This window comes from Hemiscyllium ocellatum, chromosome 43 (assembly GCF_020745735.1).
Source record: "Hemiscyllium ocellatum isolate sHemOce1 chromosome 43, sHemOce1.pat.X.cur, whole genome shotgun sequence".
Taxonomy (NCBI): Eukaryota; Metazoa; Chordata; class Chondrichthyes; order Orectolobiformes; family Hemiscylliidae; genus Hemiscyllium; species Hemiscyllium ocellatum.
The window spans coordinates 10,747,728-10,764,366 of record NC_083443.1 but is presented as its reverse complement, the minus strand read 5'-3'; the positions used below and the strand labels follow the sequence as shown (position 1 = coordinate 10,764,366).

Here is a 16,639-nt window from a genome sequence, read left to right as displayed (position 1 = left end):
CTGCAATTATCAGTTCAGAAATAAATCAAAATCCAACATTTTTGTTAAAAAAGGCAAGTGGAAAGAGGTAGAAGGAAAATAGTAGGAGATTAGAGGCATCGGAAGACTCATTAGATTCAGCCAGAATATAAGTTAACATTAAATAATGAACAAAAGAAGAAGAATGGGAGAGTCATAAAGCAACAGGAAGACTGGAGTTGTAGCAATTGATTGCATTGTTTTTGTAGATTAAGATAATAAGAAAGAAAGATTGTTTTTCCGTTCTGCTATTTATATTCACAGGATGTCCCAACACGTTTTAATTTTAAAGGAGTAGTGTAAGAAATGCAGCAATCAATTACAAATAGCAATGAGATAATGATGAAATTACTGTGTTAGTTGAGGGAAAAATATTGACGAGAACAAAGTGCACTCCATTCCTCTATGAGTTCTGCCACAGGATCTTTTGCATCCACCTGAGTGAGCAGACAGGACCTGGTGTCAAAGGTGAAAGGATATGGCTTCTCCCTCAGTATTGAACGGAGGTGACAATGTGGATGCAATGCTCAAGTCTTTGGAGTGAGCCCTAGCCCTGCAGCCCTGTGATTCAGCAGTGACAGTGTTAGAAATGATCCAAGACTGACACTGCAAGGGAACAACCACCAAAACTGGTGTGGACCCGTGCACTTGAGCTGAATGTTCTCAAAACGGCCCGGCTCAGAGACAGACTATGTGACCAGATACAAGTTAAACTTGAGAAGGAAACATAATGTAGAACTAGAGAAGCCAGAGTAACTCATGATAAGTTTAGGAAACGTGAATTCCATCCAGTTACACAGCTTGTCTCAGTCTATCTGCTTTGACAGAGGCTTGGACTGGTTCACTTGAAATAATGTTCTGCAAATCATGAAGTGAGGAATGTTGTCAGAAGCTGTGTCGGCAAACAGGAGTTAGATGAATGAGAGCTAGTCTCATTGAAGCAGAGTGGAATTTGAGGGGAATACTCTGGAAGATACTGAAAGCATGTTTCCCCTGTGGGAGAGGCTAGAACTTGAGGGGGGGGGGGGGAGAGGGAGGTGAGTGGTGCAGAGCTTCGAAATCTGGGGCCTCCAGTTTTAAACTTAAAATGAGGAAGAGATTTTTTTTCTCCCAGAGATCCATGAGGTCCTTGGAATTTTCTTTCCGAGAGAACAGTGGAGGTAAGATCACTGAATGTTCTTTAAGGTAGAGCTGGCCAGATTCAGGGCATTAGGGACAACCAGAAAAGCTGAGCTCACAATTATTCAGCCACAATCCTGTCGAATCGATGTGGGGGCAAATGTCATACCCTTGCTCCAAATTCATAATGATACCATGAATTGTAAGTCACTGATTTCTACTTTAAGGCAGGTTATGGTTTCTTTAGGGGCAGGGAGGCCCCTAAACGTTATTTTAGCACTAACTGCATGCTGCACAGGATGCCCAGGAAACTTGAATGACAAATTTCAGGGTGCACCGATTTCAACCCTCAAACACAGAGGAGAGAGGAATGTTCCCTTGTTTTGTGAGATGGGGTCATCTAGGAGAACAGAATTGAAATGCCATTGACAGTAGGATGCAGCTTTGCACCTCAACACTCCACCTTCAGGGAATGTAAGTATTAGCATCCATCATTTTGGTCACTTTGTGATTCAGTATTGGGTTATGTCTCATGTCACCAGGCTTGGAGGTACTGGGCTGAAGCTACCGTTCAGATTTGTGGAATTTTGGTGGTGCCTATCCCTATGACAGGAAGAGGAGCCTGTTACGGTTCTGTTAACGACAGCAATGCAAAGAATAACAGAAGTCTCCATGGAAACTCCCAGGAAACTCTTCTCCAACATGGCATTGTTATTGACGATTAAATTCTTCCCACTGATTTTGATTTGGTCCCTCCTGGAGGCAAGGATCTGACGTGGACTGGCCGAAGCCAGTCTATCATGGAATTTCAGGACAAATTACCCCTCTGTAGTTCACCGCGACGGACAGCAGCAGCAGTGGCTTCAGGACCAGGCTGGGATACATCAGTAATTCAGCTTCTTGACATCTTCCCAAGGAAATTCACTCCTGCCAAAATGGCCGTAGCAAGCTGTTTTTTGGTAGATTGGTTTCTTCAAGTTGAGGTCCCTGGAAAAGGAAACATTTTCTTTTGTCTGATACAAGAACACAAAAACAGATCTGAATGACAGCCCAGTTATGGCACAGGAAGGGGCCATGCAGCCCAGCCTGTCTGTACCAGCTCTCTGAATGAACAATTCACCTCATGCCCGCGCCCCCCATTCTCCTGCCGAAGTACCGTCTTAGTTCATGCATACGGAATTATCTTTTTACTCTCTGAGGAAATGGGCATTCAATTGTTTCTAAAGATTTTTCTGATGTGCAAGTGAATTTTGTTTTTGCCCCATTTGACCCCTTGGTCTCTTTTTCTTACTGTTTAATGGAATTTTCCAAATGTACCTGTTCTAAGCTGGTGACTTCTAAAGGGCTTGCTTTATAATAACTGATAAGGGTGTCAAAACTGAATGGGATAGGAGGGAAGATGGAGATGACACTATAACCAATCAGTCATTCTTGTATTGAATGGTGGAGCAAGCTAACAGTGTTAATTACAATAACAATTACATTGCTTGCAATTATAATAGCTCCTGAATCTACGCAGCCTTAAGTTAGAAATTCCACATTCAATTGCAGGGAATTCATTACCTCGGTGATTGAAAGATTTCTCTGATCTCAGTGAACTGAGTATTCCTCTGAAGACAGATTTGTATTGCATCCCCTGTCTTCCCTTGCAACATTCCCAGTTCTCTTTCATCCGCATTCTTCCCTATCCCTGGATCTAGTTCCTGGAACTCCTAGATCTGGCAAAAGGCTCCTGATCCCGGTCTTGATTAAAGTAATCCCCCAATCCAGGCCCGGGTATGAAGGAAGGGAAATGTTTAATTGAATGAGGCATTGGGAGGTCGAAGACCGAGAAATGGATTCTCTGTAAATTTGCCAGTTATTATGGATGGCAGTAGTGCCATCTACAAGGGTAGCCTCAAACTGGAGGCTGATTCCTTTTTGAACTCCAAGACCAATTTGATAAGTCCAGGCTGAAGAGTAGGCTGTACACATCAGGGAGGGGACAGGAGAGGGTAGGTTTCTCCGTGAAATTATATCTAGTGCCTTGCGACAATAACGCTTCCTCCCACAATCCAAAGATGTACAGGTCAGGTGAGTTGGTCGTGCTAAATTGCCCATAGTGTTAGGTGCATTAGTCAGGGATAAAATACAGGGTTGGGGAATGGGTCTGGGTGGTTACTCCTTCGAGGGTCGGTGTAGGTTTGTTGGTCCAAATGGCCTGTTTTCATACTGTAGGGAATCTGATCTAATCTACTCATCACTCGAACACTGCATTGAACAAGTCAGGAAATGGTCATCAATCCTCACCTTTCGCTCCCAGAACTGAAGGTAGCAGCTTATTTTTACCTGACAATCATTCCAGGTCGTAGGTCAAAGTTCTTTTTCACAATTTCCATCAATGCTTTGTCGCCCAGTTGTGAGGTTCCGTACGAGAAAACAGAGATAGAGAGTGGCTCAGCGACCCCAATGGCATAGGCGACCTGGAGATTTACAGTGAGAGAACTGCTTCACTGGAGCTGTCACACGGCACAGCTAAAAACCACCTCAAAATGGGAGAGCAAAAGTGACAACTGCAAATGTCAGTTCAGGCAATGGCAGACAAGCACAGGCACCACCCACACACCCACACACCCACCCAGCTTCACACACACACACACACCACCCACCATCCACACACCCACCCAGCTTCACACATGCACACACACCACCCACCACTCACACACCCACCCAGCTTCACACACACACACACCACCCACCATCCACACACCCACCCAGCTTCACACGCACCACCCACACAACCACCCAGTTTCTCACACACACACACACACACACACACACAAAACCCACCCAGCTTCACACACACCACCCACACACACCACCCAGCTTCACACATACACATACACACCACCCACACACCCATCCAGCTTCACACTTACACACACACCTCACCCAGCTTCAGAAGCACCACCCACACACCCCAGCCTACTTCACACACACACAGACCACCCATACACCCCATCCAGCTTCACACACACAGACCACCCACACACCCCACCTAGCTTCACACACACAGACCACCCACACACCCCACCCAGCTTCACACACACAGACCACCCACATACCCCACCCAGCTTCACACACACAGACCACCCACACACCCCACCCAGCTTCACACACACAGACCACCCATACACCCCATCCAGCTTCACACACACAGACCACCCACATACCCCATCCAGCTTCACACACACAGACCACCCACACACCCCACCCAGCTTCACACATACACACACACACTACCCACATACCTCACCCAGCTTCACACACTCACCCAGCTTCACACACCACACACACACAAAAAAAACCACCCACCCAGCTTCACACACCACACACATACACACACACAGAGACACACACACCACCCACACACACACCCAGCTTCACACACACAGACACACACACACTCACCCAGCTTCACACACACCACCCACACACACACAAACACACACCACCCACACACTCACCCAGCTTCACACCACACACACACACACACACACACAAAACCACCCACCCAGCTTCACACACACACACCACTCACACACCCCACCTAGCTTCACACACACCACCCACACACACACCCAGCTTCACACACACCACCCACACACACACCCAGCTTCACACACCACACACACCACACACAAAACCACCCACCCAGCTTCACACACCACACACAGACACACACACACACCACCCACACACTCACCCAGCTTCACACCACACAGACACACACACACCACACCCAGCTTCACACACACACACCCAGCTTCACACACCACACACACAGACCACCCACATACCCCACCCAGCTTCACACACAGACCACCCACACACCCCACCCAGCTTCACACACACACACCATCCACACACCGCACCCAGCTTCACACACACACCCAGCTTCACACACACACACCCACCCAGCTTCACACACCACACACATACAAACACACAGACACACACACCACCCACCCACTCACCCAGCTTCACACCACACACACACATACAACCACCAACACAGCTTCACACGCCACTCACACACCCCACCCAGCTTCACACACACACACACCACCCACACACCCCACCCAACTTCACACACACACACACACACCCCACCCAACTTCACACACACACACACACCCCACCCAACTTCACACACACACACGCCCCATCCAGCTTCACACCACACACACACACTACCCACATGCCCCATCCAGCTTCACACCACATACACACACACACACACACACACAAAACCACCCACCCAGCTTCACACACACAGACACACACACTCACCCAGCTTCACACACCACCCACACACACATCCAGCTTCACACACACACACAGACACACACACTCACCCAGCTTCACACACCACCCACACACACATCCAGCTTCACACACACAGACAGACACACACACTCACCCAGCTTCACACACACAGACAGACACACACACTCACCCAGCTTCACACACACACACAAAACCACCCACCCGGCTTCACACACACACACACACAGACCACCCACACACCCCACCCAACTTCACACACACACACACACACACACAGACCACCCTCACACCCCACCCAACTTCACACACACACACACACACACACACACACACAATCCACACACCCCATCCAGCTTCAAACACACACACACACACACCACCCACCCACACAACCCACCCAGCTTCACACATGCACACAGACACATATACCCAGCTTCACACACATACCACCCACACATCCACCCAGCTTTACACACACACACCACCCACACAGCTTCACACACAGACACACACACACCACCCACACACCCTACCCAGCTTCACACACACACACACACACACACACACACATCCAGCTTCACACACACACACACCACCCACACACTCACCCAGCTTCACACACCACACACACAAAGCCACCCACCCAGCTTCACACCCACACACACCACCCACACAACCCACCCAGCTTCACACACACACCACCCACACATCCACACAGCTTCACACACAGACACACACACACCACCCACACAAAACCACCCACCCAGCTTCACACACACACACCATCCACACACACACACACACACACACACCACCCACACACTCACCCAGCTTCACACACACACACACACACACCACCCACACACTCATCCAGCTTCACACACCACCCACACACTCACCCAGCTTCACACACCATACACACACACAACCACCCACCTTCACACACACACATGCACACACACCACCCACACACTCACCCAGCTTCACAGACCACACACACATACACACACGCCCAAAACTACCCACCCAGCTTCACACACATACACCCACCCACCCAGCTTTGCACCCCACCCACACACACCTCCCCAGCTTCACACACCACTCACCCAGCTTCACACACACGCCACAAACACACACACACTTTCACATACACACCCACCTTCACACACATACAACTTCACACACTAATCAGAACCACATGAATGCACTCACTGCCATCCACAAATACACATGCATCGCAACCTTACATCTGGTTGGGTATATGAATAGGAGGGGTTTGGAGGGATATGGGCCAAATGCCAGTAAATGGGACTAGATTAATTGTGGATATCTGCTTAGCATGGACGAGTTGGATTGAAGGGTCTGTTTCCATGCTGTACAATTCTACGACTATGACTTGCACAAATACACATTTGCAAACATTTTCTCAAACACAGATTCATTCTGAACTTGATGTGTATCTCCATCTTTCTCACTGTCACTGTTACAAAATTCTGGAATGTCTGACTTGATGACACTACGCAAGTGCCTACAGGTTAAGGAGAGCATCAATTCAGAAGGAGATGCATGTTTACCCTCTCGTGGTTACCATTTTCTGCTAATCAGCTCCCAGTGAGGAGTCTCTATGGCCATACTGTCGGCTCATGTCACTGGAATCACAATCCAGAGGCCTGAGTTAAAACTCTGAGACATATGTCAGTATGACAGCTGGTGGAATTTCACAGCTTAAAATCTGGAATGAAAACCTTGTTTCAATGACATCATCAATTGTGACACAAAAATCTATCTGGTCAAGGGTGAATCTTTAAAATATAAAATCTGCTCCCCAGATATCCTAACTAATCTAAACCCATTTGCCAGCACTTGGCCCATATCCCTCTAAACCCTTCCTATTCATAAACCCATCCAAATGCCTTTTAAATGTTGTAATTGTACCAGCCTCCACCACTTCCTCTGGCAGCTCATTCCATACACCTGTGAAAAAGTTGCCCCTTCGATCCCTTTTAAATCTTTCCCCTCTCATCTCAAACCATGCCCTCTAGTTTTGGACTCCCCCACCCTAGGGAATAGATGCTGTCTATTTATGCTATCATGGCCCTGATGATCTTAAAAACCTCTGCAAGGTTACCCCTCAGCCTCTGACACTCCAGGGAAAACAGCCCCAACCTATTCAGCCTTTCCCTGTAGCTCAAACCCTTCAAACCTGGCAGCGTCCTTGTAAACCTTTTCTGAACCCTTTTAAGTTTCACAACATCCTTCCGATAGGAAGGAGACCAGAATTGCATACAATATTCCAAAAGGAAAATGGTTGCCTCTTAAATGGCCCTCTCACTCCAAGGGCAATTAAAGGTAGAGAACAAATACTGACCTCACCAGCAAAGTCCGCACCCCAGAAAAAGAAACATTCTGATACACAGACTCTAAATAATTCAAAAATCACAGACTTAAGCATTTTAAAAAGGGAGATTTTGCGAGTACCAACATTATTTATTCTTCAGTGCTCAATGCAGCCCAGTTTATGGACTAAACTCCCTTCATTAGCCAAAACTACGTGGTCTCGAACTAACAGTACTCTGTTAAAGCTCAGTTGTTCACCATGGTATGACTCCAGTAATTTAGTGGAAGCTTGAATCTGTTCAAAGTAAGACTAATAAATCCCTTAGTTAGATGGGGAAACAGAATAATATCATGGAGAAGTACTTATCATCCCAAGTCTCACATCATTCATTCCGAGACTGAAGTGTCCACACCACTCAGTCCTTACCTGCACCAAGACACGTTTGCAGAGTCCAGCCTTTACGAGGGATTTGGCCACCCAGCGAGCAGCGTAGGCAGCCGATCGGTCAACCTTCGTGTAATCCTTGCCCGAAAAGGCACCGCCACCATGAGCTCCCCATCCCCCGTACGTGTCAACAATGATTTTCCGCCCGGTGACTCCAGCATCACCCTAAAACAATCCAAACACGAGACACAGGATGATATCTGCAAAGACAGTCGATGCAACTTACTGAGGGCTAACTGGGCAGAGCTCTTTTAGCTTATGAAATTTTTTGATAAGTTTGACATTAAAACAACGACTCCATTGTCAGGCTAACCCAAGGCATTGGACCCTAAATATAAGATGGTTACTAATAAACCTAGTGTTAGGTAAGGGGTAAATGTAGGGGTATGGGTGGGTTGCACTTCGGCGGGTCGGTGTGGACTTATTGGGCCGAATGGCCTGTTTCCACACAGTAAGTAATCTAATCTAATCTGATAGTAGGAGCAGGTGTAAATCATTCAGCCCCTCACAAGAAATGTTTGAGATGAATAACATTGACACATTTATGAGAAAGCTCAACAAGCATGTGAGGGAGAAAAGGATACATTGACTGTGGGAAATTAAATAAGGGGGGGATTATGTGGAGCACAAATTGCTATTTACTATGCTGTACTTTTTAACATAATAAAAAAACGAGATGTTTAATGGTTCACATAATGTCTACTTTAGGTTTGGGTCATAGTTGCACTTGAAGGAAGTTCTTGCTAGTTGGAGCTAGACCTGCCACACCTCAGTTCTGACTCTCTCAGGCCCTGTCCAATGAGTAGTACTGGGCTCAGCGATCAGTTCTTTCCCACACATGCCGCTAGTGCTGACACTTAGATGGGTCATCACAGCTGCAAGTGTGACTTCAACTGTCAAAGTCTGTGGCTGGTGGCTGAACAGATCGGATTAGAATCTGTATTTACCACGTTTGGACCATTGAGTATTCTCCAACGTGCTTACTTTTCCCCCACTGTTTTGTAAACATTTTCTTTTCAAGTATTTATCCAAACCTCATTTTCAACTTGACAATCAAATCTTTTTCTAGGTAAAAACAATGACTGCAGATGCTGGAAACCAGGGTTTAGATTAGAGTGGTGCTGGAAAAGCACAGCAGGTCAGGCAGCATCTGAGGAGCAGGAAAATCAGCATTTTGGGCAAAAAATCTTTTTCCACCACCACTGCAGACAGCACGGATTAAATAACCCACTGCATAAAACATTTATTTTAAACTATCCCATGATCATTTGCCAATTATTGTCCTTGGATTATTGACACCCCTGTCACTAGAAACAGGTTTCCGTCCATCAATTCAGTCAAAAACTCTCACGAGTCTGAATACGTTTGTACATTTTGTTGTGTTTTAATGGTAAAGTCATTGAACTAGCAACCCAGACGTTCAGGCCAAGCTTTGGTGAGATAGGTTCAAATCCCACCATGGCCGACAGTGAAATTAAATTTCAATTTTAAAAAATCTGGAACAAATTGACCACTGTCAATTATTGTAAAAAAAAACTCTTCAGGCTTCGTAATGCCCTTGAGGGAAGGAAATCTGCCATCCTTAACTGGTCTGGCCTACATGTGACTCCAGGCTAACAGCTATTTACCATACATACTCGAGTAATGGTCGATCTCATGTAAAGGTTGACCCCCTAATTTTGGTCAAATAATCTGGACGTTTTCATATATCTCGTGAAAATTGACCTTAGTTCTTCACAGATAACAGATCAACGTTTATGAGTCTGTGCTGGCCATTATGTTCCGCTCCAGCTTTCCAGTCTGCTGTTTGTTCCGCTGAACCCCTAGTCTTCCAGTCCGCTGGCTGTTGCTTTCCCCTCCGGATTTTTAGATTTATCATAATTTATTTATTTTTCTTTATTAGTGCAGGGATCAGTTGGGCTTCTGCTCATGATACAGTATGAAATTTGATGGGCATGAACTTCAGCCCCTCAAAAGTAGTATCCATGTAATAATTCGACCCCATAAATTTAACCTTAACAAGTAGTCAAACAAAATCGACTATTACTCGAGTGTATATGGTAGTTGTTTCATCATTGTCCTCTGAGCAATTGTGAATGGGTCATAAATGCTGTTCCAGCCAGTGAAACCCACCTCCCATGAATGAATTGTTAAACTGCCCACATTATGTTCTTTAGACCAACCTGGGGTCCTCCAATGACGAACCTCCCGCTGGGCTGGAGGTGATACACAGTGTTATCGTCCAGGTACTTGTTGGGCACCACAGCTTTAATCACCTGCTCCTTCAAAGCACACCGCATTTCGTCCACCGTCACATCTTCATCGTGCTGCACGGAGATAACAATAGTGTGCACACGAGTCGGAACGACCACCCCATTCTCCTGGCTGTACTGGACTGTCACCTGCAGAGAGAGAGGGAGAGGCGAGAATATAGCAGCTGGTCAGCCCCAGGGCTTAGTGCAGGGAAGGGTGCAGTCTAGTACGATGAAGATTGGGGCCTCGTGTTTTGGATGAGAATTTAGAAGGTATGGTTAGTAAGCTTGCAGATGATATCAGGATTAGTGGTGTAGAGAACAATGAAAAAAGGTTAGCTAGAAATACAGCAAAATCTTGATCAGTTGAGCCAGTGGCCTGAGGAAAGCCAGATGGAATATAATTTAGATAAATGCAAGGTGTTGCATGTTGGTATGTCAAGCCAGGGCAGGACTTACACAGTGGTACAGGTTCATAGCTGCTTGGAAGTGGAGCCACAGGTAGGCAGGCTGGTGAAGAATGGTGACTGCATTGGGTACAGGTGTTGGGACATCTTGTTACAGGAGGGCAGAGGGGGCGGGGCTTCGGGTAGGGGGCGGGGCTTCGGGTAGGGGTGGGGCTTCGGGTAGGGGGCGGGGCTTCTGGCAGGGGTGGAGCTTCGGGTAGGGGGGACTGAGGGCAGTAAGGGGTGAGGCCTCAGACATGGAGAGGATGGGCTTAGGCCCGGGAGCGGGGCCTCAGGACGGGTTGGGCGGGGCCTCAGGACGGGTTGGGCGGGGCCTCGGACAGGGAGGGGAGGGGCTTCGGGCAGGTAGAGGCGAGTACTCTGGGAGGGAGGGGAGGGACTAGCTGGGCCGAAGGCAAGGACGGGAGGGGCCACGAGCAGAGAGGGGAGGGGCCGATACCGGAGAGGGGAGGGGCCGAAAGCAGAGAGGGGCGAGGCCGAGAGTATGGAGGGGAGGGGCCGAGAGTGGGGAGGGGAGGGGAGGGGCCTAGAGCAGGGAGGGGTGGGGCCGAGAGCAGGGAGGGGAGGGGCCGAGAGTATGGAGGGGAGGGCCGAGGGCAGGGAGGGGAGGGGCCGAAGTGTAGGGGGCGGGGCCGAGAGCAGGGAGGGGCGGGGCCGAGAACTGTGGGGGTGGGGAGAAGGCACAAAGCTGGAAGGGGAGGAGACTAGTGCCGGGGAGGGCGGGGCAGTGGGCGGGGAGGAGCGGGGCCGAGTGTAGTGTTTGGCGGAGGCTGGGATATGGGAGGGGCGGGATCTGGTGGGAGAGTGAAGGGGCGGGGTCTAGTGGTGGGAGGTGAGTGGCGGGGCGGTGGGCCGGTCGGGAGGTGGGGCCCAGTGCGCGAGGGGGGTGTGGCCATGAGCCTCTGCCATGCCTTCCCGCCTTCGCAGAGTCTCTGGGAGGTCGGTGATGAGAGAAGCTCGTGCGTGTCGCTCGAGAGCTGGGGGGGGGGGCGGGCGGGAAACGGCCATGTACCTGGGTCTTGGAGTCAGGCCTGAGCCATGGGAGAGTGCTGTCACGTCGGAGCTCGGCTATCTTGGCGTTGAGCCGGTGAGCGAGCATAATAGTCAGCGGCATACACTCCTCGGTCTCGTCGGTGGCGTATCCGAACATCAGTCCCTGAGGGAGGGAGCACAGACACATTTATAAAAGGATTTACCTTTTCTCAGCTGGAGTGGGTCAAAGAGCTACACGGCCCAGGACCCCCCCTCCCAGTTACTTAATCAATAAGGTTTGGAATATTAAAATATAAATGATGGGCTGAATGGCCTCCATAATTAGTATGCCATTGTATGATTCTGATAGGGGTGCATGAGGCGACTTATCAGTCCTGGTACAATTAAATAGTAACACAGGGTTGAAAAACAATCTTATTTGTAGATGTGTACCAGTGGAGTGCTACAAAGATCGGTCCACTACTTTTTGTCATTTATATAAATTGTTTGGATGTGAGCATAAGAGGTACAGTTAGTAAGTTTGCAGATGACACCAAAATTGGAGGTGTAGTGGACAGTGAAGAAGATTACCTCAGATTACAACAGGACCAGATGGGCCAACGGTCTGAGATGTGGCAGATGGAGTTTAATTCAGGTAAATGCGAGGTGCTGCTTTTTTCAGAAAGCAATTCTTAGCAGGACTTATGCACCTCATGGCAAGGTCCTCTGGAGTGTTGCTGAACAAAGACACCTTGTAGTGCATGTTCATAACTCCTTGAAAGTGGAGTTGCAGATAGATAGGATAGTGAGGGTGGTGTTTGTTTTGCTTTCCTTAATTGATCAGAGTTTTCAACACAGGAGTTGGGAGGTCATGTTGCGGCTGTACATTACATGGTTAGGCCGCTGTTGGAATATTGCGTGCAGTTCTGGTCTCCTTCCTATTGGAAAAATGTTGTGATACTTGAAAGGGTTCAGAAAGGATTTACAAGGATGTTGCGAGAGTTGGGGGATTTGAGCTATAGGGAGAGAATGAATAGGTTAGAGCTGTTTTCCCTGGAGTGTGGGAAGCTGAGAGGTGACTTTAGAGATTTATATAATCATGAAGGGCATGGATAGGCTAAGTAGACACGGTCTTTTCCCTGGGGTGGCGGAGACCAGAACGAGAGGGCATAGTTTTAGGGTGAGAGGGGAAAGATATAAAAGAGACCTAAGGGGCAATGTTTTCACGCAGAGGGTGGTGCGTGTATGGAATGGGCTGCCAGAAGTGGTGAAGGCTGGTACAATTGCAACATTTAAAGGACACCTGGAATGGTGCATGAATAGGAAGGACTTGGAGGGATATGGGCTGGGTGCTGGCAAGTGGGACTAGATTGGGTTGGGATGTTTGGCCGGCATAGATGAGTTGGACCGAAGGGTTTGTTTCTATGCTGTACATCTCAATGACTCTAGGCTATATTCCTGCATCATCAGGGATAATACTGAATTTATACTCAACCCAGATGGTCTTGAGCAGTATTTCAGCTCCACATAGTTTCATCCTGTCCACTCATTTCTCCATCCCTTTCTTCCTTATCTGTTTGTTTCACTTAAATTTTATATACTCTTGATTAATCTAGTTCAAATCAGCACAAGGAGGGAGCCAAGTGTTGGGTATTCTAAAAAGCATTAAGGTGGACAAGTCCCCAGGTCCGGATGGGTATATCCCAGGTTACTGAGGGAAATGAGAAAGGAAATAGGGCCTTAACAGATACCTTTGCAGCATCCTTGAACACTGGTGAGGTCCTGGAGGATTGGAGAATTGCTAATGTTGTCCCCTTGCTTAAGAATGAAAGCAGGGGTATTTCAATTAATTATAGACCGGTGTGCCTGACATCAGTGGTAGGGAAGCTGCTGGAGAAGTTACTGAGGGATAGGATATATTCCCATTTGGAAGAAAGTAGGCTTATTGGTGATAGGCAACATGATTTTGTGCAAGAAAGGTCATTTCATACCAACTTAATAGAATTCTTTGAGGAAGTGACAAAGCTGATTTATGAGGGAAGGGCTGTAGATGTCATATGCGTGGACTTCAGTAAGGCATTTGCTAAGGTTCCCATGGTAGGCTGTTGGAGAATGTGATGTCGCGTGGGGTCCAGGATGTGCAAGGTAAATAGGTAGAGAAATAGCGGAAGGGAGTTTCTCAAAATGGAGATCTGCGACTAGTGGTGTTCCACAGGAATCCATGCTGGGACCACTATTGTTTGTGATATACATAAATGATTTGGAGGAAGACCTAGATGGTTTGATTAGCAAGTTTGTAGATGAGACTAAGATTGGAGTAGTAGCAAATAATGAAGGGGGCTGTCAGAAAATACAGCAGAATACAGATAAATTAGAGAATTGGGCAGAGAAATGGCAGATGGAGTTCTATCTGGGCAAATGCAAGGTGATGGATTTTGGAAAATTCAATTCAAGAGCAAACTATACAATAATTGGAAATGTCCTGGGGAAAATTGATGTACAGAGAGATATCTGGTTGTTCAGGTCCATTGTTCCCTGAAGGTGGCAACACTGGTCAATAGGGTGGTCAAGAAGGCTTACGGCATGCTTTCCTTCATCGGACCGGGTAATGACTACAGGAGTTGGCAGGTCATGTTACAGTCGTATAAGCCTTTGGTTCGGCCACATTTGGAATACTGTGTACAGTTCTGGTCGCCACATTACCAAAATGATGTGGATGCCTTCAAGAAGGTTCACCAGGATGTTGCCTGGTATGGAGGGTGGTAGCTTTGCAGAGAAGTTGAGTAGATTATTTTCATTAGAAAGATGGAGTTTGAGGGGGTCCCTGATTGAGGTCTACAAAATCATGAGATGTAGAGACAGGATGAATAGGAAGAAGCTTTTCCCAGAGTGGGGGACTCAATTACTCGGGGTCATGAATTCAAAGAGAGCAGGGAAACGTTTAGGGGAGATATGCATGGAAGGTTCTTTATGTAGAGGGTGGTGGGTGCCTGGAAAGTGTTGCCAGCGGGTATGATAGAATCGGACACAATAACGTCATTTAAAATGTACCTAGACAGATACGTGAATGGGCAGGGAGCAGAGGGATACAGACCCTTAGAAAATAGGTGACAGATTTAGATAGCGGGATCGGTGCTGGCTTGGAGGGCCGAAGGGCCTGTTCCTGTGCTGTAATTTTCTTTGTTCTTGTATCTACGCAGTCACTCCCTCTGCTTCTAGATTTTCAGTGCTCTGTAAGCAAAGATACATCTCCTGAATTTCCCATTTGATTTACTCGGGGTTCTCTTAAATTGATTGTCCTTAGTTGTAGTTTCTTCTGGTCATTCCTCTGCAAACGGAAATAATGTCTGCTATCTAGTCTATTGAATCTTTTGACAATCTTCATTAATGGAAGTTCAGTGCCATCTCTCTTTTTCCCTTATGAACTCCACAGTCTTCTGGGCTCAATATCAAGTTCATCGTGGAGTCAGAGCTGTACAGCATGAAAACAGACCCTTCACTCCAACTCGTTCATGCCAACCAGATATCTTAAATCAATCTAGTCCCATTTGCCAGCATTTGGCCCATAACTGTCTAAACTCTTCCAATCGTATACCCATCCAGATGTTCTTTAAATGTCGTAATTGTACCAGCCTCCATCACTTCCTGTGGCAGCTAATTCTGTACATGCACCACCCTTTGTGTGAAAAAGTTGCCTCTTAGGTCTCGTTTAAATTTTACCTCTCTCACCTTAAAACCTATGCCGTCCAATTCTGGACTGCTCCACCCTGGGAAAAAGACTTTGGTTATTCACCCGATCTATGCCCTTCATGATTTTATAAACCTCTGTAAGGTAAGCCCACAGCCTCTGATGTTTCAAGGAAAATAGTCCCAGCCTATTCAGCCTCTCCCTATAGCTCAATCCCTCCAATCCCGGTAACATCATTGTAAATCTTTTCTGAACCCTTCCAAGTTTCAGAACATCCTTCCTGTAGCAGGGAGACAAGAATTGGATGCAGTATTCCAAAAGTGGCAACGTGACCTCCCAACTCCTGTACTCAATGCACTGACCAATAAAGGCAAGCATACCAAATGCCGCCTTCACTATCCTATCTACCTGCGACTCCACTTTCAAGGAAGTATGAACGTGCACTCCAAGGTGTCTTTGTTCAGCAGCACGCCTCAGGACCTTACTATTAAGTGTATAAGTCCTGCTCTGATTTGCCTTTCCAAACTGCTGCACCTCACATTTACCTAAATTAAACTCCATCTGTCACTTCTCAGCCCATTGGCCCATCTGAGGTAACCTTGTTTGCTGTCACTACATCACCAATTTTGGTGTCATCTGCACTATCCATACCAACCAATGTTTTCACGAATATAGGGCTTGAGGATCTTTCGCCTATTTCCTGAACCCAAACTCCACACATCAGGCCTTGTTATCATGTGATTTGCTATTACACACTACCCATTATTCGGCACTAATAGTTCCCAGTAGCAGCCAGTCATTCTCCTAGTTTTCCACACCTTTCTCTGTGCACCTGTTATTTTCTCTCTTTGGACTCTATCTCCACCTATCATTTACCCATTATCTCCTCCCCACCATATCATCTGCATAAAAATCAACTTTTCTGAGCTACCATCAGTTCTGAAGAAGCATCACTGGATCCAGAACATTAACTCTGATTTCTCTGCACAGATGCTGCCAGACCTGCTGAGGT

The 16,639-nt window shown here is 47.2% G+C and overlaps 1 protein-coding gene across 1 annotated transcript in view; it reads right to left on the bottom strand.

The window, feature by feature from the left end:
* Positions 1-969: 969 nt before the first annotated feature.
* LOC132834991 (S-adenosylmethionine synthase-like) overlaps positions 970-16,639 on the bottom strand; it is a 28,758-nt gene continuing 13,088 nt past the window's right edge. The window contains exons 5-9 of the mRNA XM_060854173.1: positions 11,980-12,123; positions 10,432-10,650; positions 8,231-8,413; positions 3,466-3,599; positions 970-2,124 (exon numbers count right to left, since the gene is read on the bottom strand). Of these exons, the coding sequence (XP_060710156.1) occupies positions 2,022-2,124; positions 3,466-3,599; positions 8,231-8,413; positions 10,432-10,650; positions 11,980-12,123 (783 nt within the window). The 3' untranslated portion in view covers positions 970-2,021. The remainder of the gene's footprint in view (positions 2,125-3,465; positions 3,600-8,230; positions 8,414-10,431; positions 10,651-11,979; positions 12,124-16,639) is intronic.